At 47.9% G+C, this 24,176-nt stretch overlaps 1 protein-coding gene across 1 annotated transcript in view; it reads right to left on the bottom strand.

Moving 5' to 3' along the window:
* Positions 1–24,176, bottom strand: part of LOC140361555 (caytaxin-like) — a 72,605-nt gene that overhangs the window by 15,183 nt on the left and 33,246 nt on the right. The window contains exon 3 of the mRNA XM_072447267.1: positions 23,823–23,925. Coding sequence (XP_072303368.1) covers positions 23,823–23,925 — 103 coding nt within the window. The remainder of the gene's footprint in view (positions 1–23,822; positions 23,926–24,176) is intronic.

Raw genomic sequence — 24,176 nt, 5'->3', positions numbered from 1 at the left:
TACCATTACTACAAGTACTGCCATTACTACAAGTACTGCCATTACTACAAGTACTACCATCACTACAAGTACTGCCATTACTACAAGTACTACCATTACTACAAGTACTGCCCTTACTACAAGTACTGCCATTACTACAAGTACTACCATTACTACAAGTACTGCATTTCCACAAGTACTACCATTACTACAAGTACTGCCATTACTACAAGTACTACCGTTACTACAAGTACTACCATTACTACAAGTACTACCATTACTACATGTACAAGTACTGCCATTACTACAAGTACTACCATTACTTACTACTACAAGTACTACCATTACTACAAGTACTGCCATTACTACAAGTACTGCCATTACTACAAGTACTACCATTACTACAAGTACTGCCATTACTACAAGTACTACCATTACCACAAGTACTGCCATTACTACAATACTGCAATTACTACAAGCACTACCATTACTACAAGTACTGCCACTACTACAAGTACTACCATTACTATAAGTACTACCATCACATACCTGCAAGTACAAGTACTACCATCACACACCTGTAACAAGTACAAGTACTACCATCACATACCTGCAAGTACAAGTCCTACCATCACATACCTGCAACAAGTACAAGTCCTACCATCACATACCTGCAACAAGTACAAGTACTACCATCACATACCTGCAACAAGTACAAGTACTACCATCACATACCTGCAACAAGTACAAGTCCTACCATCACATACCTGCAACAAGTACAAGTACTACCATCACATATATGCAAGTACAAGTACAAGTACTACCATCACATACCTGCAAGTACAAGTACTACCATCAAATACCTGCAACAAGTACAAGTACTACCATCACATACCTGCAACAAGTACAAGTACTACCATCACATACCTGCAAGTACAAGTACTACCATCACATACCTGCAACAAGTACTACCATTAATACAAGTACTGCCATTACTACAAGTACTGCCATTACTACAAGTACTACCATTACTACAAGTACTGCCATTACTACAAGTACTACCATTACTACAAGTACTGCCATTACTACAAGTACTACCGTTACTACAAGTACTGCCATTACTACAAGTACTGCCATTACTACAAGTACTACCATTACCACAAGTACTGCCATTACTACAATACTGCAATTACTACAAGCACTACCATTACTATAAGTACTACCATCACATACCTGCAAGTACAAGTACGAGTACAAGTACTATGATCACATACCTGCAAGTACAAGTACTACCATCACATACCTGCAACAAGTACAAGTACTACCATCACATACCTGCAACAAGTACAAGTCCTACCATCACATACTTGCAACAAGTACAAGTACTACCATCACATATATGCAAGTACAAGTACTACGATCACATACCTGCAAGTACAAGTACTACCATCACATACCTGCAACAAGTACAAGTACTACCATCACATACCTGCAAGTACAAGTACTACCATCACATACCTGCAACAAGTACTACCATAACTACAAGTACTGCCATTACCACAAGTACTGCCATTACTACAAGTACTACCATTACTACAAGTACTGCCATTACTACAAGTACTGCCATTACTACAAGTACTACCATCACTACAAGTACTGCCATTACTACAAGTACTACCATTACTACAAGTACTGCCCTTACTACAAGTACTGCCATTACTACAAGTACTACCATTACTACAAGTACTGCATTTCCACAAGTACTACCATTACTACAAGTACTGCCATTACTACAAGTACTACCGTTACTACAAGTACTACCATTACTACAAGTACTACCATTACTACATGTACAAGTACTGCCATTACTACAAGTACTACCATTACTTACTACTACAAGTACTACCATTACTACAAGTACTGCCATTACTACAAGTACTGCCATTACTACAAGTACTACCATTACTACAAGTACTGCCATTACTACAAGTACTACCATTACCACAAGTACTGCCATTACTACAATACTGCAATTACTACAAGCACTACCATTACTACAAGTACTGCCACTACTACAAGTACTACCATTACTATAAGTACTACCATCACATACCTGCAAGTACAAGTACTACCATCACACACCTGTAACAAGTACAAGTACTACCATCACATACCTGCAACAAGTACAAGTCCTACCATCACATACCTGCAACAAGTACAAGTCCTACCATCACATACCTGCAACAAGTACAAGTACTACCATCACATACCTGCAACAAGTACAAGTACTACCATCACATACCTGCAACAAGAACAAGTACTACCATCACATACCTGCAACAAGTACAAGTCCTACCATCACATACCTGCAACAAGTACAAGTACTACCATCACATATATGCAAGTACAAGTACAAGTACTACCATCACATACCTGCAAGTACAAGTACTACAAGTACTGCCATTACTACAAGTACTGCCATTACTACAAGTACTACCATCACTACAAGTACTGCCATTACTACAAGTACTACCATTACTACAAGTACTGCCCTTACTACAAGTACTGCCATTACTACAAGTACTACCATTACTACAAGTACTGCATTTCCACAAGTACTACCATTACTACAAGTACTGCCATTACTACAAGTACTACCGTTACTACAAGTACTACCATTACTACAAGTACTACCATTACTACATGTACAAGTACTGCCATTACTACAAGTACTACCATTACTTACTACTACAAGTACTACCATTACTACAAGTACTGCCATTACTACAAGTACTGCCATTACTACAAGTACTACCATTACTACAAGTACTGCCATTACTACAAGTACTACCATTACCACAAGTACTGCCATTACTACAATACTGCAATTACTACAAGCACTACCATTACTACAAGTATTGCCACTACTACAAGTACTACCATTACTATAAGTACTACCATCACATACCTGCAGGTACAAGTACTACCATCACACACCTGTAACAAGTACAAGTACTACCATCACATACCTGCAACAAGTACAAGTCCTACCATCACATACCTGCAACAAGTACAAGTCCTACCATCACATACCTGCAACAAGTACAAGTACTACCATCACATACCTGCAACAAGTACAAGTACTACCATCACATACCTGCAACAAGAACAAGTACTACCATCACATACCTGCAACAAGTACAAGTCCTACCATCACATACCTGCAACAAGTACAAGTACTACCATCACATATATGCAAGTACAAGTACAAGTACTACCATCACATACCTGCAAGTACAAGTACTACCATTACTACAAGTACAAGTACTACCATCACATACCTGCAAGTACAAGTACTACCATCACATACCTGCAAGTACAAGTACTACCATCACACACCTGCAAGTACAAGTACTCCCATCACATACCTGCAAGTACAAGTATTACCATCACAAACCTGCAAGTACAAGTACTCCCATCACATACCTGCAAGTACAAGTACTACCATCACATACCTGCAAGTACAAGTACTCCCATCACATACCTGCAAGTACAAGTACTCCCATCACATACCTGCAAGTACAAGTACTACCATCACATACCTGCAAGTACAAGTACTACCATTACTACAAGTACAAGTACTACCATCACATACCTGCAAGTACAAGTACTACCATCACATATCTGCAAGTACAAGTACTCCCATCACATACCTGCAATTACAAGTACTACCATCACACACCTGCAAGTACAAGTACTACCATCACATACCTGCAAGTACAAGTACTACCATCACATACCTGCAAGTACAAGTACTACCATCACATATCTGCAAGTACAAGTACTACCATCACATACCTGCAAGTACAAGTACTACCATTACTATAAGTACTACCATTACTTACTACTACAAGTACTACCATTACTACAAATACTACCATTAGTACAAGTACTGCCATTACTACAAGTACTACCATTACTTACTACTACAAGTACTACCATTACTACAAATACTACCATTACTACAAGTACTGCCATTACTACAAGTACTACCGTTACTACAAGTACTGCCATTACTACAAGTACTGCCATTACTACAAGTACTACCATTATACAAGTACTGCCATTACTACAAGTACTACCGTTACTACAAGTACTGCCATTACTACAAGTACTGCCATTACTACAAGTACTACCATTACTACAAGTACTGCCATTACTACAAGTACTACCATTACCACAAGTACTGCCATTACTACAATACTGCAATTACTACAAGCACTACCATTACTATAAGTACTACCATCACATACCTGCAAGTACAAGTACGAGTACAAGTACTATGATCACATACCTGCAAGTACAAGTACTACCATCACATACCTGCAACAAGTACAAGTACTACCATCACATACCTGCAACAAGTACAAGTCCTACCATCACATACCTGCAAGTACAAGTACGAGTACAAGTACTATGATCACATACCTGCAAGTACAAGTACTACCATCACATACCTGCAACAAGTACAAGTACTACCATCACATACCTGCAACAAGTACAAGTACTACCATCACATACCTGCAAGTACAAGTACTACCATTACTACAAGTACAAGTACTACCATCACATACCAGCAAGTACAAGTACTACCATCACATACCTGCAAGTACAAGTACTACCATCACACACCTGCAAGTACAAGTACTCCCATCACATACCTGCAAGTACAAGTATTACCATCACAAACCTGCAAGTACAAGTACTCCCATCACATACCTGCAAGTACAAGTACTACCATCACATACCTGCAAGTACAAGTACTCCCATCACATACCTGCAAGTACAAGTACTCCCATCACATACCTGCAAGTACAAGTACTACCATCACATACCTGCAAGTACAAGTACTACCATTACTACAAGTACAAGTACTACCATCACATACCTGCAAGTACAAGTACTACCATCACATATCTGCAAGTACAAGTACTCCCATCACATACCTGCAATTACAAGTACTACCATCACACACCTGCAAGTACAAGTACTACCATCACACACCTGCAAGTACAAGTACTACCATCACATACCTGCAAGTACAAGTACTACCATCACATATCTGCAAGTACAAGTACTACCATCACATACCTGCAAGTACAAGTACTACCATTACTATAAGTACTACCATTACTTACTACTACAAGTACTACCATTACTACAAATACTACCATTAGTACAAGTACTGCCATTACTACAAGTACTATCATTACTTACTACTACAAGTACTACCATTACTACAAATACTACCATTACTACAAGTACTGCCATTACTACAAGTACTACCGTTACTACAAGTACTGCCATTACTACAAGTACTGCCATTACTACAAGTACTACCATTACTACAAGTACTGCCATTACTACAAGTACTACCGTTACTACAAGTACTGCCATTACTACAAGTACTGCCATTACTACAAGTACTACCATTACTACAAGTACTGCCATTACTACAAGTACTACCATTACCACAAGTACTGCCATTACTACAATACTGCAATTACTACAAGCACTACCATTACTATAAGTACCACCATCACATACCTGCAAGTACAAGTACGAGTACAAGTACTATGATCACATACCTGCAAGTACAAGTACTACCATCACATACCTGCAACAAGTACAAGTACTACCATCACATACCTGCAACAAGTACAAGTCCTACCATCACATACTTGCAACAAGTACAAGTACTACCATCACATATATGCAAGTACAAGTACTACGATCACATACCTGCAAGTACAAGTACTACCATCACATACCTGCAACAAGTACAAGTACTACCATCACATACCTGCAACAAGTACAAGTACTACCATCACATACCTGCAAGTACAAGTACTACCATCACATACCTGCAACAAGTACTACCATAACTACAAGTACTGCCATTACCACAAGTACTGCCATTACTACAAGTACTACCATTACTACAAGTACTGCCATTACTACAAGTACTGCCATTACTACAAGTACTACCATCACTACAAGTACTGCCATTACTACAAGTACTACCATTACTACAAGTACTGCCCTTACTACAAGTACTGCCATTACTACAAGTACTACCATTACTACAAGTACTGCATTTCCACAAGTACTACCATTACTACAAGTACTGCCATTACTACAAGTACTACCGTTACTACAAGTACTACCATTACTACAAGTACTACCATTACTACATGTACAAGTACTGCCATTACTACAAGTACTACCATTACTTACTACTACAAGTACTACCATTACTACAAGTACTGCCATTACTACAAGTACTGCCATTACTACAAGTACTACCATTACTACAAGTACTGCCATTACTACAAGTACTACCATTACCACAAGTACTGCCATTACTACAATACTGCAATTACTACAAGCACTACCATTACTACAAGTACTGCCACTACTACAAGTACTACCATTACTATAAGTACTACCATCACATACCTGCAAGTACAAGTACTACCATCACACACCTGTAACAAGTACAAGTACTACCATCACATACCTGCAACAAGTACAAGTCCTACCATCACATACCTGCAACAAGTACAAGTCCTACCATCACATACCTGCAACAAGTACAAGTACTACCATCACATACCTGCAACAAGTACAAGTACTACCATCACATACCTGCAACAAGTACAAGTCCTACCATCACATACCTGCAACAAGTACAAGTACTACCATCACATATATGCAAGTACAAGTACAAGTACTACCATCACATACCTGCAAGTACAAGTACTACCATCAAATACCTGCAACAAGTACAAGTAATACCATCACATACCTGCAACAAGTACAAGTACTACCATCACATACCTGCAAGTACAAGTACTACCATCACATACCTGCAACAAGTACTACCATTAATACAAGTACTGCCATTACTACAAGTACTGCCATTACTACAAGTACTACCATTACTACAAGTACTACCATTACTACAAGTACTGCCATTACTACAAGTACTGCCATTACTACAAATACTGCTATTTCACCCTGGAGAGACAAAGAGACCACGAGAATGGACGGTTTAGCAGCTTTATTCATGAGTTCTTTGGCGGAAGACGTTGCACTCATGAGTTCCATGATCTATTTGTATTAGACGTGCCCCAAAAACCTGGGGTCTGAGCAGCTGCGCCGAGGTCATTACTGATGCTCAGAAAGAACATGACAGAAGATACTTCATGTAGAGTAGACTGGTCAGGCCACGAGGCCGCCATTGATCACGTCGTGGCCCGAGAGGGGCGGAGGCCCGAGAGGGGCGGAGGCCCGAGAGGGGCGGAGGCCCGAGAGGGGCGGATGTGTAGTGACGGGGAGAGTAGGGGGCGGAGCCCTGAAAACTATAAGCGTCTGAAATGGAGGCCTCTCTTCACGTTGATGTGGTGAAGGACGAGGACAGGAACATGAAGCTCCTGGAGGAGATAAATGAGGTGAGACACGTGGAGAACTGGAGGATGCGACTAAGGAACAGGAAATGAGGAAATATGAACCACCACCAGTATTTGTTGCGAGACGAGACTTACTAGAGACGCGAGGAGCGTTGAGCCACAAGATTGGAGGCAGGTCGGGACGAACGTACGGGCGAAAGGGACTGTCGCCCGAGTTGTTACAGGGCTGTGGAGGATGTGCCCCGAGGGGCCCCCGATGTAGCGGCTCCTATTCTAACCCGGTGCCCGGTGAGACGAGGGGCGGATTGCATAGGATCCATGTTTCCCTCGGGTATTTCTGAAAGCAGGGGCTGCGTCATGTGCTGCCTCTGGAGTCAGGAACAGCGGGAATGAAGTGGCCGCGGTTTGACCCGATTGGGAATTGACCCGATGCCCTGAGCCACGTGTGATGATGCAGGAGCTTCACCTTCAAACTGAAATTATAATAGAATTATGATTCCCCAAAAACAAAGGAGGCGACAGATGACAGAGAGTGGAGGTGTCGGCGCACAGCTGAGCGTGGGCCGGAGAGCGCCGGCGGACGGCAGAGAGTGGACCTGAGAGCACCGGCAGGCAGCAGGTGCCGGCAGGTGCCGGCAGGCCTTAGATTATAATAGAGTTTTAACACCCCCCAAACCGGAGGAGGCGGAGCGACCGTGTAAAAGCGCCGGGAGTCGGAGACGGAATGATTTGTCATGGAAAAATTAAAAACCGTTCCACTGGTGGAGGAGGCGGGACCGGAAGTGAGGTGGGGCCGACGCAGTCGCCAAACAGATGAGTCGAGAGGGGAGGGGGCGAAGCTAGCCAGGTCGCGCAGTGTGGAATGAACTCTGAAGTAAGAGGTGAGGGGGCGTGAAGCGAGAGGGCGTGAGGCGAGAGGGCGTGAGGCGAGAGGGCGTGAGGCGAGAGGGCGTGAGGCGAGAGGGCGTGAGGCGAGAGGGCGTGAGGCGTGAGGCGAGAGGGCGTGAGGCGAGAGGGCGTGAGGCGAGAGGGCGTGAGGCGAGAGGGCGTGAGGCGAGAGGGCGTGAGGCGAGAGGGCGTGAGGCGTGAGGGCGTGAGGCGAGAGGGCGTGAGGCGAGAGGGCGTGAGGCGTGAGGGCGTGAGGCGAGAGGGCGTGAGGCGTGAGGGCGTGAGGCGAGAGGGCGTGAGGCGAGAGGGCGTGAGGCGAGAGGGCGTGAGGCGTGAGGGCGTGAGGCGAGAGGGCGTGAGGCGAGAGGGCGTGAGGCGAGAGGGCGTGAGGCGTGAGGGCGTGAGGCGAGAACCTTGAAATCTTGCTTAAGATTGTGATTCAAGCAATATTCTCGAGATGAAGACAATTTTAAAAAAATACTTAATTTCGACTGGGGACATCGCTGGGCGTTCGGCCCGGGGGCCCCGTATGGCCAGCGGCGGGCCTGGGACAGGCCCCTGGAGTCGAGGACAGAGCGCTGCCGCGTGTTGGAGCCTGAGGTGGAGAAGAGCGAGTTCTGGAGCTGGACCCGGTGTCACGTGATCCGGTGGAGACACGATGTGGAGGAGGCGCGTGAAGGACACGTCCCCACGCTCGATGTGGAGGAGGCGCGTGAAGGACACGTCCCCACGCTCGATGTGGAGGAGGCGCGTGAAGGACACGTCCCCACGCTCGATGTGGAGGAGGCGCGTGAAGGACACGTCCCCACGCTCGATGTGGAGGAGCCGCGTGAAGGACACGTCCCCACGCTCGATGTGGAGGAGGCGCGTGAAGGACACGTCCCCACGCTCGATGTGGAGGAGCCGCGTGAAGGACACGTCCCCACGCTCGATGTGGAGGAGGCGCGTGAAGGACACGTCCCCACGCTCGATGTGGAGGAGGTGCGTGAAGGACACGTCCCCACGCTCGATGTGGAGGAGGTGCGCGCGAAGCGGCTGATGATTTCCTGGTTGGTGCCGCGGGGCGCGCGGCTGGAGGATGGAAGCGTTTCGAGCGAAAGTGATGAGTCCTGTGATGAGAGGACGCGGCGAGACGCTCAGCTCTTCCACCGGGTCAGGTGGAGGTGCTCTTCTGAAGCCGCAGGACCGCGGGAGGGCCCGGGGGGCCCGGGGCCCCGTGAGGGGGACACGGAGGGTCATCTGATATGAACTCTGACATAATATCAGTCGCAGTTCGGTTTGAGCGGCCGAGACATCTGAGGCTTAAATGTGACCGTCTGGTGCTGATGGAGCAGGAGGAGCAGGTGTGAGGGCCCCTGACCTTTCACCCTCCTCTGACCTTTCACCCCCCTTCTGACCTTTCACCCCCCTTCTGACCTTTCACCCTCCTCTGACCTTTCACCCTCCTCTGACCTTTCACCCTCCTTCTGTCGGGAGAGGCGTGTCCTTCTATGGGGCCTTGATGTAGATGGTGGAGTTAGGTCTTCCAGGCTGAATTTACGCAGGCTTCATTACTACTGCGAATACTGCTATTACTGCAACAAATACTGCTATTACTGCAACAAATACTGCTATTACTGCAACAAATACTGCTATTACTGCAACAAATACTGCTATTACTGCAACAAATACTGCTATTACTGCAACAAATACTGCTATTACTGCAACAAATACTGCTATTACTGCAACAAATACTGCTTTTACTGCGGCAAATACTGCTAATACTCAGATTACTACTGCAAATATTTTTTCAAATGCAACTCCAAACCTAGAACCAAATATCAGACAAAGAGTGCCTAGCACTCTTGCCTCACAACAGGAAGGTCAGAGTTCGACTCGAAGGTCAGACCTCTGCACTGTGACCTCTGCACTGTGACCTCTGCACTGTGACCTCTGCACTGTGACCTCTGCACTGTGACCTCTGCAACTGAGGAGACAAGTTGGACCTTGTACATGGTCTGAATACAGGGTCTGAACAGCTGCATGTACAGGGTCTGAATACAGGGTCTGAACAGCTGCATGTACAGGGTCTGAATAAAGGGTCTGAACAGCTGCATGTACAGGGTCTGAATACAGGGTCTGAACAGCTGCGTGTACAGGGTCTGAATACAGGGTCTGAACAGCTGCGTGTACAGGGTCTGAATACAGGGTCTGAACAGCTGCGTGTACATGGTCTGAATACAGGGTCTGAACAGCTGCGTGTACAGGGTCTGAATACAGGGTCTGAACAGCTGCATGTACAGGGTCTGAATACAGGGTCTGAACAGCTGCGTGCACAGGGTCTGAATACAGGGTCTGAACAGCTGCGTGTACATGGTCTGAATACAGGGTCTGAACAGCTGCGTGTACAGGGTCTGAATACAGGGTCTGAACAGCTGCGTGTACATGGTCTGAATACAGGGTCTGAACAGCTGCGTGTACAGGGTCTGAATACAGGGTCTGAACAGCTGCATGTACAGGGTCTGAATACAGGGTCTGAACAGCTGCGTGTACAGGGTCTGAATACAGGGTCTGAACAGCTGCGTGTACATGGTCTGAATACAGGGTCTGAACAGCTGCGTGTACAGGGTCTGAATACAGGGTCTGAACAGCTGCATGTACAGGGTCTGAATACAGGGTCTGAACAGCTGCGTGTACAGGGTCTGAATACAGGGTCTGAACAGCTGCATGTACAGGGTCTGAATACAGGGTCTGAACAGCTGCATGTACAGGGTCTGAATACAGGGTCTGAACAGCTGCATGTACAGGGTCTGAATACAGGGTCTGAACAGCTGCATGTACAGGGTCTGAATACAGGGTCTGAACAGCTGCGTGTACAGGGTCTGAATAAAGGGTCTGAACAGCTGCGTGTACAGGGTCTGAATACAGGGTCTGAACAGCTGCATGTACAGGGTCTGAATACAGGGTCTGAACAGCTGCATGTACATGGTCTGAATACAGGGTCTGAACAGCTGCATGTACAGGGTCTGAATACAGGGTCTGAACAGCTGCGTGTACAGGGTCTGAATACAGGGTCTGAACAGCTGCATGTACAGGGTCTGAATACAGGGTCTGAACAGCTGCGTGTACAGGGTCTGAATACAGGGTCTGAACAGCTGCATGTACAGGGTCTGAATACAGGGTCTGAACAGCTGCATGTACATGGTCTGAATACAGGGTCTGAACAGCTGCATGTACATGGTCTGAATACAGGGTCTGAACAGCTGCGTGTACAGGGTCTGAATACAGGGTCTGAACAGCTGCATGTATATGGTCTGAATACAGGGTCTGAACAGCTGCGTGTACAGGGTCTGAATACAGGGTCTGAACAGCTGCGTGTACAGGGTCTGAATACAGGGTCTGAACAGCTGCATGTACAGGGTCTGAATACAGGGTCTGAACAGCTGCATGTACATGGTCTGAATACAGGGTCTGAACAGCTGCGTGTACAGGGTCTGAATACAGGGCCTGAACAGCTGCATGTACATGGTCTGAATACAGGGTCTGAACAGCTGCATGTACATGGTCTGAATACAGGGTCTGAACAGCTGCGTGTACAGGGTCTGAATACAGGGTCTGAACAGCTGCGTGTACAGGGTCTGAATACAGGGTCTGAACAGCTGCATGTACATGGTCTGAATACATGGTCTGAACAGCTGCATGTACAGGGTCTGAATACAGGGTCTGAACAGCTGCGTGTACATGGTCTGAATACAGGGTCTGAACAGCTGCGTGTACAGGGTCTGAATACAGGGTCTGAACAGCTGCGTGTACAGGGTCTGAATACAGGGTCTGAACAGCTGCGTGTACAGGGTCTGAATACAGGGTCTGAACAGCTGCGTGTACAGGGTCTGAATACAGGGTCTGAACAGCTGCATGTACATGGTCTGAATACAGGGTCTGAACAGCTGCGTGTACAGGGTCTGAATACAGGGTCTGAACAGCTGCATGTACAGGGTCTGAATACAGGGTCTGAACAGCTGCGTGTACAGGGTCTGAATACAGGGTCTGAACAGCTGCATGTATATGGTCTGAATACAGGGTCTGAACAGCTGCGTGTACAGGGTCTGAATACAGGGTCTGAACAGCTGCGTGTACAGGGTCTGAATACAGGGTCTGAACAGCTGCATGTACAGGGTCTGAATACAGGGTCTGAACAGCTGCATGTACATGGTCTGAATACAGGGTCTGAACAGCTGCGTGTACAGGGTCTGAATACAGGGTCTGAACAGCTGCGTGTACAGGGTCTGAATACAGGGTCTGAACAGCTGCATGTACATGGTCTGAATACAGGGTCTGAACAGCTGCGTGTACAGGGTCTGAATACAGGGTCTGAACAGCTGCGTGCACAGGGTCTGAATACAGGGTCTGAACAGCTGCATGTATATGGTCTGATTACAGGGTCTGAACAGCTGCGTGTACAGGGTCTGAATACAGGGTCTGAACAGCTGCATGTACATGGTCTGAATACAGGGTCTGAACAGCTGCGTGTACAGGGTCTGAATACAGGGTCTGAACAGCTGCATGTACAGGGTCTGAATACAGGGTCTGAACAGCTGCGTGTACAGGGTCTGAATACAGGGTCTGAACAGCTGCATGTACATGGTCTGAATACATGGTCTGAACAGCTGCATGTACAGGGTCTGAATACAGGGTCTGAACAGCTGCGTGTACATGGTCTGAATACAGGGTCTGAACAGCTGCGTGTACAGGGTCTGAATACAGGGTCTGAACAGCTGCGTGTACAGGGTCTGAATACAGGGTCTGAACAGCTGCGTGTACAGGGTCTGAATACAGGGTCTGAACAGCTGCGTGTACAGGGTCTGAATACAGGGTCTGAACAGCTGCATGTACATGGTCTGAATACAGGGTCTGAACAGCTGCGTGTACAGGGTCTGAATACAGGGTCTGAACAGCTGCATGTACAGGGTCTGAATACAGGGTCTGAACAGCTGCATGTACATGGTCTGAATACAGGGTCTGAACAGCTGCGTGTACAGGGTCTGAATACAGGGTCTGAACAGCTGCGTGTACAGGGTCTGAATACAGGGTCTGAACAGCTGCATGTACATGGTCTGAATACAGGGTCTGAACAGCTGCGTGTACAGGGTCTGAATACAGGGTCTGAACAGCTGCGTGCACAGGGTCTGAATACAGGGTCTGAACAGCTGCATGTATATGGTCTGATTACAGGGTCTGAACAGCTGCGTGTACAGGGTCTGAATACAGGGTCTGAACAGCTGCATGTACATGGTCTGAATACAGGGTCTGAACAGCTGCGTGTACAGGGTCTGAATACAGGGTCTGAACAGCTGCATGTACAGGGTCTGAATACAGGGTCTGAACAGCTGCATGTACAGGGTCTGAATACAGGGTCTGAACAGCTGCGTGTACAGGGTCTGAATACAGGGTCTGAACAGCTGCGTGTACAGGGTCTGAATACAGGGTCTGAACAGCTGCGTGTACAGGGTCTGAATACAGGGTCTGAACAGCTGCGTGTATATGGTCTGAATACAGGGTCTGAACAGCTGCGTGTATATGGTCTGAATACAGGGTCTGAACAGCTGCGTGTACAGGGTCTGAATACAGGGTCTGAACAGCTGCGTGTATATGGTCTGAATACAGGGTCTGAACAGCTGCGTGTACAGGGTCTGAATACAGGGTCTGAACAGCTGCGTGTATATGGTCTGAATACAGGGTCTGAACAGCTGCGTGTACAGGGTCTGAATACAGGGTCTGAACAGCTGCATGTACATGGTCTGAATACAGGGTCTGAACAGCTGCGTGTACAGGGTCTGAATACAGGGTCTGAACAGCTGCGTGTACAGGGTCTGAATACAGGGTCTGAACAGCTGCGTGTACAGGGTCTGAATAAAGGGTCTGAACAGCTGCATGTACAGGGTCTGAATAAAGGGTCTGAACAGCTGCATGTACAGGGTCTGAATAAAGGGTCTGAACAGCTGCATGTACAGGGTCTGAATACAGGGTCTGAACATCTGCATGTACAGGGTCTGAATACAGGGTCTGAACAGCTGCATGTACAGGGTCTGAATACAGGGTCTGAACAGCTGCATGTACAGGGTCTGAATACAGGGTCTGAACAGCTGCATGTACAGGGTCTGAATACAGGGTCTGAACAGCTGCGTGTACAGGGTCTGAATAAAGGGTCTGAACAGCTGCATGTACAGGGTCTGAAAAAGGTCTGAACAGCTGCATGTACAGGGTCTGAATAAAGGGTCTGAACAGCTGCATGTACAGGGTCTGAATACAGGGTCTGAACAGCTGCGTGTACAGGGTCTGAATACAGGGTCTGAACAGCTGCGTGTACAGGGTCTGAATACAGGGTCTGAACAGCTGCGTGTACAGGGTCTGAATAAAGGGTCTGAACAGCTGCATGTACAGGGTCTGAATACAGGGTCTGAACAGCTGCGTGTACAGGGTCTGAATACAGGGTCTGAACAGCTGCGTGTACAGGGTCTGTATACAGGGTCTGAACAGCTGCATGTATATGGTCTGAATACAGGGTCTGAACAGCTGCGTGTACAGGGTCTGAATACAGGGTCTGAACAGCTGCGTGTACAGGGTCTGAATACAGGGCCTGAACAGCTGCATGTATATGGTCTGAATACAGGGTCTGAACAGCTGCGTGTACAGGGTCTGAATACAGGGTCTGAACAGCTGCGTGTACATGGTCTGAATACAGGGTCTGAACAGCTGCGTGTACAGGGTCTGAATACAGGGTCTGAACAGCTGCATGTACAGGGTCTGAATACAGGGTCTGAACAGCTGCATGTACATGGTCTGAATACAGGGTCTGAACAGCTGCGTGTACAGGGTCTGAATACAGGGCCTGAACAGCTGCATGTACATGGTCTGAATACAGGGTCTGATCAGCTGCATGTACATGGTCTGAATACAGGGTCTGAACAGCTGCGTGTACAGGGTCTGAATACAGGGTCTGAACAGCTGCGTGTACAGGGTCTGAATACAGGGTCTGAACAGCTGCATGTACATGGTCTGAATACATGGTCTGAACAGCTGCATGTACAGGGTCTGAATACAGGGTCTGAACAGCTGCGTGTACATGGTCTGAATACAGGGTCTGAACAGCTGCGTGTACAGGGTCTGAATACAGGGTCTGAACAGCTGCGTGTATATGGTCTGAATACAGGGTCTGAACAGCTGCGTGTACAGGGTCTGAATACAGGGTCTGAACAGCTGCGTGTATATGGTCTGAATACAGGGTCTGAACAGCTGCGTGTACAGGGTCTGAATACAGGGTCTGAACAGCTGCATGTACATGGTCTGAATACAGGGTCTGAACAGCTGCGTGTACAGGGTCTGAATACAGGGTCTGAACAGCTGCGTGTACAGGGTCTGAATACAGGGTCTGAACAGCTGCGTGTACAGGGTCTGAATAAAGGGTCTGAACAGCTGCATGTACAGGGTCTGAATAAAGGGTCTGATCAGCTGCATGTACAGGGTCTGAATAAAGGGTCTGAACAGCTGCATGTACAGGGTCTGAATACAGGGTCTGAACAGCTGCATGTACAGGGTCTGAATACAGGGTCTGAACAGCTGCATGTACAGGGTCTGAATACAGGGTCTGAACAGCTGCATGTACAGGGTCTGAATACAGGGTCTGAACAGCTGCATGTACAGGGTCTGAATACAGGGTCTGAACAGCTGCATGTACAGGGTCTGAATACAGGGTCTGAACAGCTGCGTGTACATGGTCTGAATACAGGGTCTGAACAGCTGCGTGTACAGGGTCTGAATACAGGGTCTGAACAGCTGCGTGTACAGGGTCTGAATACAGGGTCTGAACAGCTGCATGTACATGGTCTGAATACAGGGTCTGAACAGCTGCGTGTACAGGGTCTGAATACAGGGTCTGAACAGCTGCGTGTACAGGGTCTGAATACAGGGTCTGAACAGCTGCGTGTATATGGTCTGAATACAGGGTCTGAACAGCTGCGTGTATATGGTCTGAATACAGGGTCTGAACAGCTGCGTGTACAGGGTCTGAATACAGGGTCTGAACAGCTGCGTGTATATGGTCTGAATACAGGGTCTGAACAGCTGCGTGTACAGGGTCTGAATACAGGGTCTGAACAGCTGCATGTACATGGTCTGAATACAGGGTCTGAACAGCTGCGTGTACAGGGTCTGAATACAGGGTCTGAACAGCTGCGTGTACAGGGTCTGAATACAGGGTCTGAACAGCTGCGTGTACAGGGTCTGAATAAAGGGTCTGAACAGCTGCATGTACAGGGTCTGAATAAAGGGTCTGAACAGCTGCATGTACAGGGTCTGAATAAAGGGTCTGAACAGCTGCATGTACAGGGTCTGAATACAGGGTCTGAACATCTGCATGTACAGGGTCTGAATACAGGGTCTGAACAGCTGCATGTACAGGGTCTGAATACAGGGTCTGAACAGCTGCATGTACAGGGTCTGAATACAGGGTCTGAACAGCTGCATGTACAGGGTCTGAATACAGGGTCTGAACAGCTGCATGTACAGGGTCTGAATACAGGGTCTGAACAGCTGCGTGTACAGGGTCTGAATAAAGGGTCTGAACAGCTGCATGTACAGGGTCTGAAAAAGGTCTGAACAGCTGCATGTACAGGGTCTGAATAAAGGGTCTGAACAGCTGCATGTACAGGGTCTGAATACAGGGTCTGAACAGCTGCGTGTACAGGGTCTGAATACAGGGTCTGAACAGCTGCGTGTACAGGGTCTGAATACAGGGTCTGAACAGCTGCGTGTACAGGGTCTGAATAAAGGGTCTGAACAGCTGCATGTACAGGGTCTGAATACAGGGTCTGAACAGCTGCGTGTACAGGGTCTGAATACAGGGTCTGAACAGCTGCGTGTACAGGGTCTGTATACAGGGTCTGAACAGCTGCATGTATATGGTCTGAATACAGGGTCTGAACAGCTGCGTGTACAGGGTCTGAATACAGGGTCTGAACAGCTGCGTGTACAGGGTCTGAATACAGGGCCTGAACAGCTGCATGTATATGGTCTGAATACAGGGTCTGAACAGCTGCGTGTACAGGGTCTGAATACAGGGTCTGAACAGCTGCGTGTACATGGTCTGAATACAGGGTCTGAACAGCTGCGTGTACAGGGTCTGAATACAGGGTCTGAACAGCTGCATGTACAGGGTCTGAATACAGGGTCTGAACAGCTGCATGTACATGGTCTGAATACAGGGTCTGAACAGCTGCGTGTACAGGGTCTGAATACAGGGTCTGAACAGCTGCATGTACATGGTCTGAATACAGGGTCTGAACAGCTGCGTGTACAGGGTCTGAATACAGGGTCTGAACAGCTGCATGTACAGGGTCTGAATACAGGGTCTGAACAGCTGCATGTACATGGTCTGAATACAGGGTCTGAACAGCTGCGTGTACAGGGTCTGAATACAGGGTCTGAACAGCTGCGTGTACAGGGTCTGAATACAGGGTCTGAACAGCTGCATGTACATGGTCTGAATACAGGGTCTGAACAGCTGCGTGTACAGGGTCTGAATACAGGGTCTGAACAGCTGCGTGCACAGGGTCTGAATACAGGGTCTGAACAGCTGCATGTATATGGTCTGATTACAGGGTCTGAACAGCTGCGTGTACAGGGTCTGAATACAGGGTCTGAACAGCTGCATGTACATGGTCTGAATACAGGGTCTGAACAGCTGCGTGTACAGGGTCTGAATACAGGGTCTGAACAGCTGCATGTACAGGGTCTGAATACAGGGTCTGAACAGCTGCATGTACAGGGTCTGAATACAGGGTCTGAACAGCTGCGTGTACAGGGTCTGAATACAGGGTCTGAACAGCTGCGTGTACAGGGTCTGAATACAGGGTCTGAACAGCTGCGTGTACAGGGTCTGAATAAAGGGTCTGAACAGCTGCGTGTACAGGGTCTGAATACAGGGTCTGAACAGCTGCATGTACAGGGTCTGAATACAGGGTCTGAACAGCTGCGTGTACATGGTCTGAATACAGGGTCTGAACAGCTGCGTGTACAGGGTCTGAATACAGGGTCTGAACAGCTGCGTGTACAGGGTCTGAATACAGGGTCTGAACAGCTGCATGTACATGGTCTGAATACAGGGTCTGAACAGCTGCGTGTACAGGGTCTGAATACAGGGTCTGAACAGCTGCGTGTACAGGGTCTGAATACAGGGTCTGAACAGCTGCGTGTATATGGTCTGAATACCGGGTCTGAACAGCTGCGTGTATATGGTCTGAATACAGGGTCTGAACAGCTGCGTGTACAGGGTCTGAATACAGGGTCTGAACAGCTGCGTGTATATGGTCTGAATACAGGGTCTGAACAGCTGCGTGTACAGGGTCTGAATACAGGGTCTGAACAGCTGCATGTACATGGTCTGAATACAGGGTCTGAACAGCTGCGTGTACAGGGTCTGAATACAGGGTCTGAACAGCTGCGTGTACAGGGTCTGAATACAGGGTCTGAACAGCTGCGTGTACAGGGTCTGAATAAAGGGTCTGAACAGCTGCATGTACAGGGTCTGAATAAAGGGTCTGAACAGCTGCATGTACAGGGTCTGAATAAAGGGTCTGAACAGCTGCATGTACAGGGTCTGAATACAGGGTCTGAACATCTGCATGTACAGGGTCTGAATACAGGGTCTGAACAGCTGCATGTACAGGGTCTGAATACAGGGTCTGAACAGCTGCATGTACAGGGTCTGAATACAGGGTCTGAACAGCTGCATGTACAGGGTCTGAATACAGGGTCTGAACAGCTGCATGTACAGGGTCTGAATACAGGGTCTGAACAGCTGCGTGTACAGGGTCTGAATAAAGGGTCTGAACAGCTGCATGTACAGGGTCTGAAAAAGGTCTGAACAGCTGCATGTACAGGGTCTGAATAAAGGGTCTGAACAGCTGCATGTACAGGGTCTGAATACAGGGTCTGAACAGCTGCGTGTACAGGGTCTGAATACAGGGTCTGAACAGCTGCGTGTACAGGGTCTGAATACAGGGTCTGAACAGCTGCGTGTACAGGGTCTGAATAAAGGGTCTGAACAGCTGCATGTACAGGGTCTGAATACAGGGTCTGAACAGCTGCGTGTACAGGGTCTGAATACAGGGTCTGAACAGCTGCGTGTACAGGGTCTGTATACAGGGTCTGAACAGCTGCATGTATATGGTCTGAATACAGGGTCTGAACAGCTGCGTGTACAGGGTCTGAATACAGGGTCTGAACAGCTGCGTGTACAGGGTCTGAATACAGGGCCTGAACAGCTGCATGTATATGGTCTGAATACAGGGTCTGAACAGCTGCGTGTACAGGGTCTGAATACAGGGTCTGAACAGCTGCGTGTACATGGTCTGAATACAGGGTCTGAACAGCTGCGTGTACAGGGTCTGAATACAGGGTCTGAACAGCTGCATGTACAGGGTCTGAATACAGGGTCTGAACAGCTGCATGTACATGGTCTGAATACAGGGTCTGAACAGCTGCGTGTACAGGGTCTGAATACAGGGCCTGAACAGCTGCATGTACATGGTCTGAATACAGGGTCTGATCAGCTGCATGTACATGGTCTGAATACAGGGTCTGAACAGCTGCGTGTACAGGGTCTGAATACAGGGTCTGAACAGCTGCGTGTACAGGGTCTGAATACAGGGTCTGAACAGCTGCATGTACATGGTCTGAATACATGGTCTGAACAGCTGCATGTACAGGGTCTGAATACAGGGTCTGAACAGCTGCGTGTACATGGTCTGAATACAGGGTCTGAACAGCTGCGTGTACAGGGTCTGAATACAGGGTCTGAACAGCTGCGTGTATATGGTCTGAATACAGGGTCTGAACAGCTGCGTGTACAGGGTCTGAATACAGGGTCTGAACAGCTGCGTGTATATGGTCTGAATACAGGGTCTGAACAGCTGCGTGTACAGGGTCTGAATACAGGGTCTGAACAGCTGCATGTACATGGTCTGAATACAGGGTCTGAACAGCTGCGTGTACAGGGTCTGAATACAGGGTCTGAACAGCTGCGTGTACAGGGTCTGAATACAGGGTCTGAACAGCTGCGTGTACAGGGTCTGAATAAAGGGTCTGAACAGCTGCATGTACAGGGTCTGAATAAAGGGTCTGATCAGCTGCATGTACAGGGTCTGAATAAAGGGTCTGAACAGCTGCATGTACAGGGTCTGAATACAGGGTCTGAACAGCTGCATGTACAGGGTCTGAATACAGGGTCTGAACAGCTGCATGTACAGGGTCTGAATACAGGGTCTGAACAGCTGCATGTACAGGGTCTGAATACAGGGTCTGAACAGCTGCATGTACAGGGTCTGAATACAGGGTCTGAACAGCTGCATGTACAGGGTCTGAATACAGGGTCTGAACAGCTGCGTGTACATGGTCTGAATACAGGGTCTGAACAGCTGCGTGTACAGGGTCTGAATACAGGGTCTGAACAGCTGCGTGTACAGGGTCTGAATACAGGGTCTGAACAGCTGCATGTACATGGTCTGAATACAGGGTCTGAACAGCTGCGTGTACAGGGTCTGAATACAGGGTCTGAACAGCTGCGTGTACAGGGTCTGAATACAGGGTCTGAACAGCTGCGTGTATATGGTCTGAATACAGGGTCTGAACAGCTGCGTGTATATGGTCTGAATACAGGGTCTGAACAGCTGCGTGTACAGGGTCTGAATACAGGGTCTGAACAGCTGCGTGTATATGGTCTGAATACAGGGTCTGAACAGCTGCGTGTACAGGGTCTGAATACAGGGTCTGAACAGCTGCATGTACATGGTCTGAATACAGGGTCTGAACAGCTGCGTGTACAGGGTCTGAATACAGGGTCTGAACAGCTGCGTGTACAGGGTCTGAATACAGGGTCTGAACAGCTGCGTGTACAGGGTCTGAATAAAGGGTCTGAACAGCTGCATGTACAGGGTCTGAATAAAGGGTCTGAACAGCTGCATGTACAGGGTCTGAATAAAGGGTCTGAACAGCTGCATGTACAGGGTCTGAATACAGGGTCTGAACATCTGCATGTACAGGGTCTGAATACAGGGTCTGAACAGCTGCATGTACAGGGTCTGAATACAGGGTCTGAACAGCTGCATGTACAGGGTCTGAATACAGGGTCTGAACAGCTGCATGTACAGGGTCTGAATACAGGGTCTGAACAGCTGCATGTACAGGGTCTGAATACAGGGTCTGAACAGCTGCGTGTACAGGGTCTGAATAAAGGGTCTGAACAGCTGCATGTACAGGGTCTGAAAAAGGTCTGAACAGCTGCATGTACAGGGTCTGAATAAAGGGTCTGAACAGCTGCATGTACAGGGTCTGAATACAGGGTCTGAACAGCTGCGTGTACAGGGTCTGAATACAGGGTCTGAACAGCTGCGTGTACAGGGTCTGAATACAGGGTCTGAACAGCTGCGTGTACAGGGTCTGAATAAAGGGTCTGAACAGCTGCATGTACAGGGTCTGAATACAGGGTCTGAACAGCTGCGTGTACAGGGTCTGAATACAGGGTCTGAACAGCTGCGTGTACAGGGTCTGTATACAGGGTCTGAACAGCTGCATGTATATGGTCTGAATACAGGGTCTGAACAGCTGCGTGTACAGGGTCTGAATACAGGGTCTGAACAGCTGCGTGTACAGGGTCTGAATACAGGGCCTGGACAGCTGCATGTATATGGTCTGAATACAGGGTCTGAACAGCTGCGTGTACAGGGTCTGAATACAGGGTCTGAACAGCTGCGTGTACATGGTCTGAATACAGGGTCTGAACAGCTGCGTGTACAGGGTCTGAATACAGGGTCTGAACAGCTGCATGTACAGGGTCTGAATACAGGGTCTGAACAGCTGCATGTACATGGTCTGAATACAGGGTCTGAACAGCTGCGTGTACAGGGTCTGAATACAGGGCCTGAACAGCTGCATGTACATGGTCTGAATACAGGGTCTGAACAGCTGCATGTACATGGTCTGAATACAGGGTCTGAACAGCTGCGTGTACAGGGTCTGAATACAGGGTCTGAACAGCTGCGTGTACAGGGTCTGAATACAGGGTCTGAACAGCTGCATGTACATGGTCTGAATACATGGTCTGAACAGCTGCATGTACAGGGTCTGAATACAGGGTCTGAACAGCTGCGTGTACATGGTCTGAATACAGGGTCTGAACAGCTGCGTGTACAGGGTCTGAATACAGGGTCTGAACAGCTGCGTGTATATGGTCTGAATACAGGGTCTGAACAGCTGCGTGTACAGGGTCTGAATACAGGGTCTGAACAGCTGCGTGTATATGGTCTGAATACAGGGTCTGAACAGCTGCGTGTACAGGGTCTGAATACAGGGTCTGAACAGCTGCATGTACATGGTCTGAATACAGGGTCTGAACAGCTGCGTGTACAGGGTCTGAATACAGGGTCTGAACAGCTGCGTGTACAGGGTCTGAATACAGGGTCTGAACAGCTGCGTGTACAGGGTCTGAATAAAGGGTCTGAACAGCTGCATGTACAGGGTCTGAATAAAGGGTCTGATCAGCTGCATGTACAGGGTCTGAATAAAGGGTCTGAACAGCTGCATGTACAGGGTCTGAATACAGGGTCTGAACAGCTGCATGTACAGGGTCTGAATACAGGGTCTGAACAGCTGCATGTACAGGGTCTGAATACAGGGTCTGAACAGCTGCATGTACAGGGTCTGAATACAGGGTCTGAACAGCTGCATGTACAGGGTCTGAATACAGGGTCTGAACAGCTGCATGTACAGGGTCTGAATACAGGGTCTGAACAGCTGCGTGTACAGGGTCTGAATAAAGGGTCTGAACAGCTGCATGTACAGGGTCTGAAAAAAGGTCTGAACAGCTGCATGTACAGGGTCTGAATAAAGGGTCTGAACAGCTGCATGTACAGGGTCTGAATACAGGGTCTGAACAGCTGCGTGTACAGGGTCTGAATACAGGGTCTGAACAGCTGCGTGTACAGGGTCTGAATACAGGGTCTGAACAGCTGCGTGTACAGGGTCTGAATAAAGGGTCTGAACAGCTGCATGTACAGGGTCTGAATACAGGGTCTGAACAGCTGCGTGTACAGGGTCTGAATACAGGGTCTGAACAGCTGCGTGTACAGGGTCTGTATACAGGGTCTGAACAGCTGCATGTACATGGTCTGAATACAGGGTCTGAACAGCTGCGTGTACAGGGTCTGAATACAGGGTCTGAACAGCTGCGTGTACAGGGTCTGAATACAGGGCCTGAACAGCTGCATGTATATGGTCTGAATACAGGGTCTGAACAGCTGCGTGTACAGGGTCTGAATACAGGGTCTGAACAGCTGCGTGTACATGGTCTGAATACGGGGTCTGAACAGCTGCGTGTACAGGGTCTGAATACAGGGTCTGAACAGCTGCATGTACATGGTCTGAATACAGGGTCTGAACAGCTGCGTGTACCTGAACAGATGGTCCATGACCTGCTCGTACGCCTCGATGGAATTTTCAGGTAAAAAACAGGAGGAGAAGATGATGATGTCGTTCTCCTCGTCGCCGTAGTAACCTGAAAAAAAAACCCAGATCAAACTTTTACACTGGCACTGTCTTGTTAACGCTTAAACACACCCGGTCTTAACCTGGTCGAGTAAACCCAGTTCAAACCCAGTTCAAACCCAGTCTAATGCAGGTTTAAAACAGGACAAAAGCAGATCTTAAACAGGTCTAAACCCGGTCTAAACCTGTTCTAAACCTGGTCTAAACCCAGTCTAGAGTAGATCTAAACCCGGTCTAGAGTAGATCTAAACCCGGTCTATA

This window comes from Eucyclogobius newberryi, unplaced genomic scaffold, assembly GCF_026437365.1.
Source record: "Eucyclogobius newberryi isolate DKJ021-1_F unplaced genomic scaffold, fEucNew1.0.hap1 SCAF_16, whole genome shotgun sequence".
NCBI lineage: Eukaryota > Metazoa > Chordata > Actinopteri > Gobiiformes > Gobiidae > Eucyclogobius > Eucyclogobius newberryi.
Note: the sequence above shows the minus strand (reverse complement) of the source record. Positions and strands in the feature narration are given on the sequence as shown.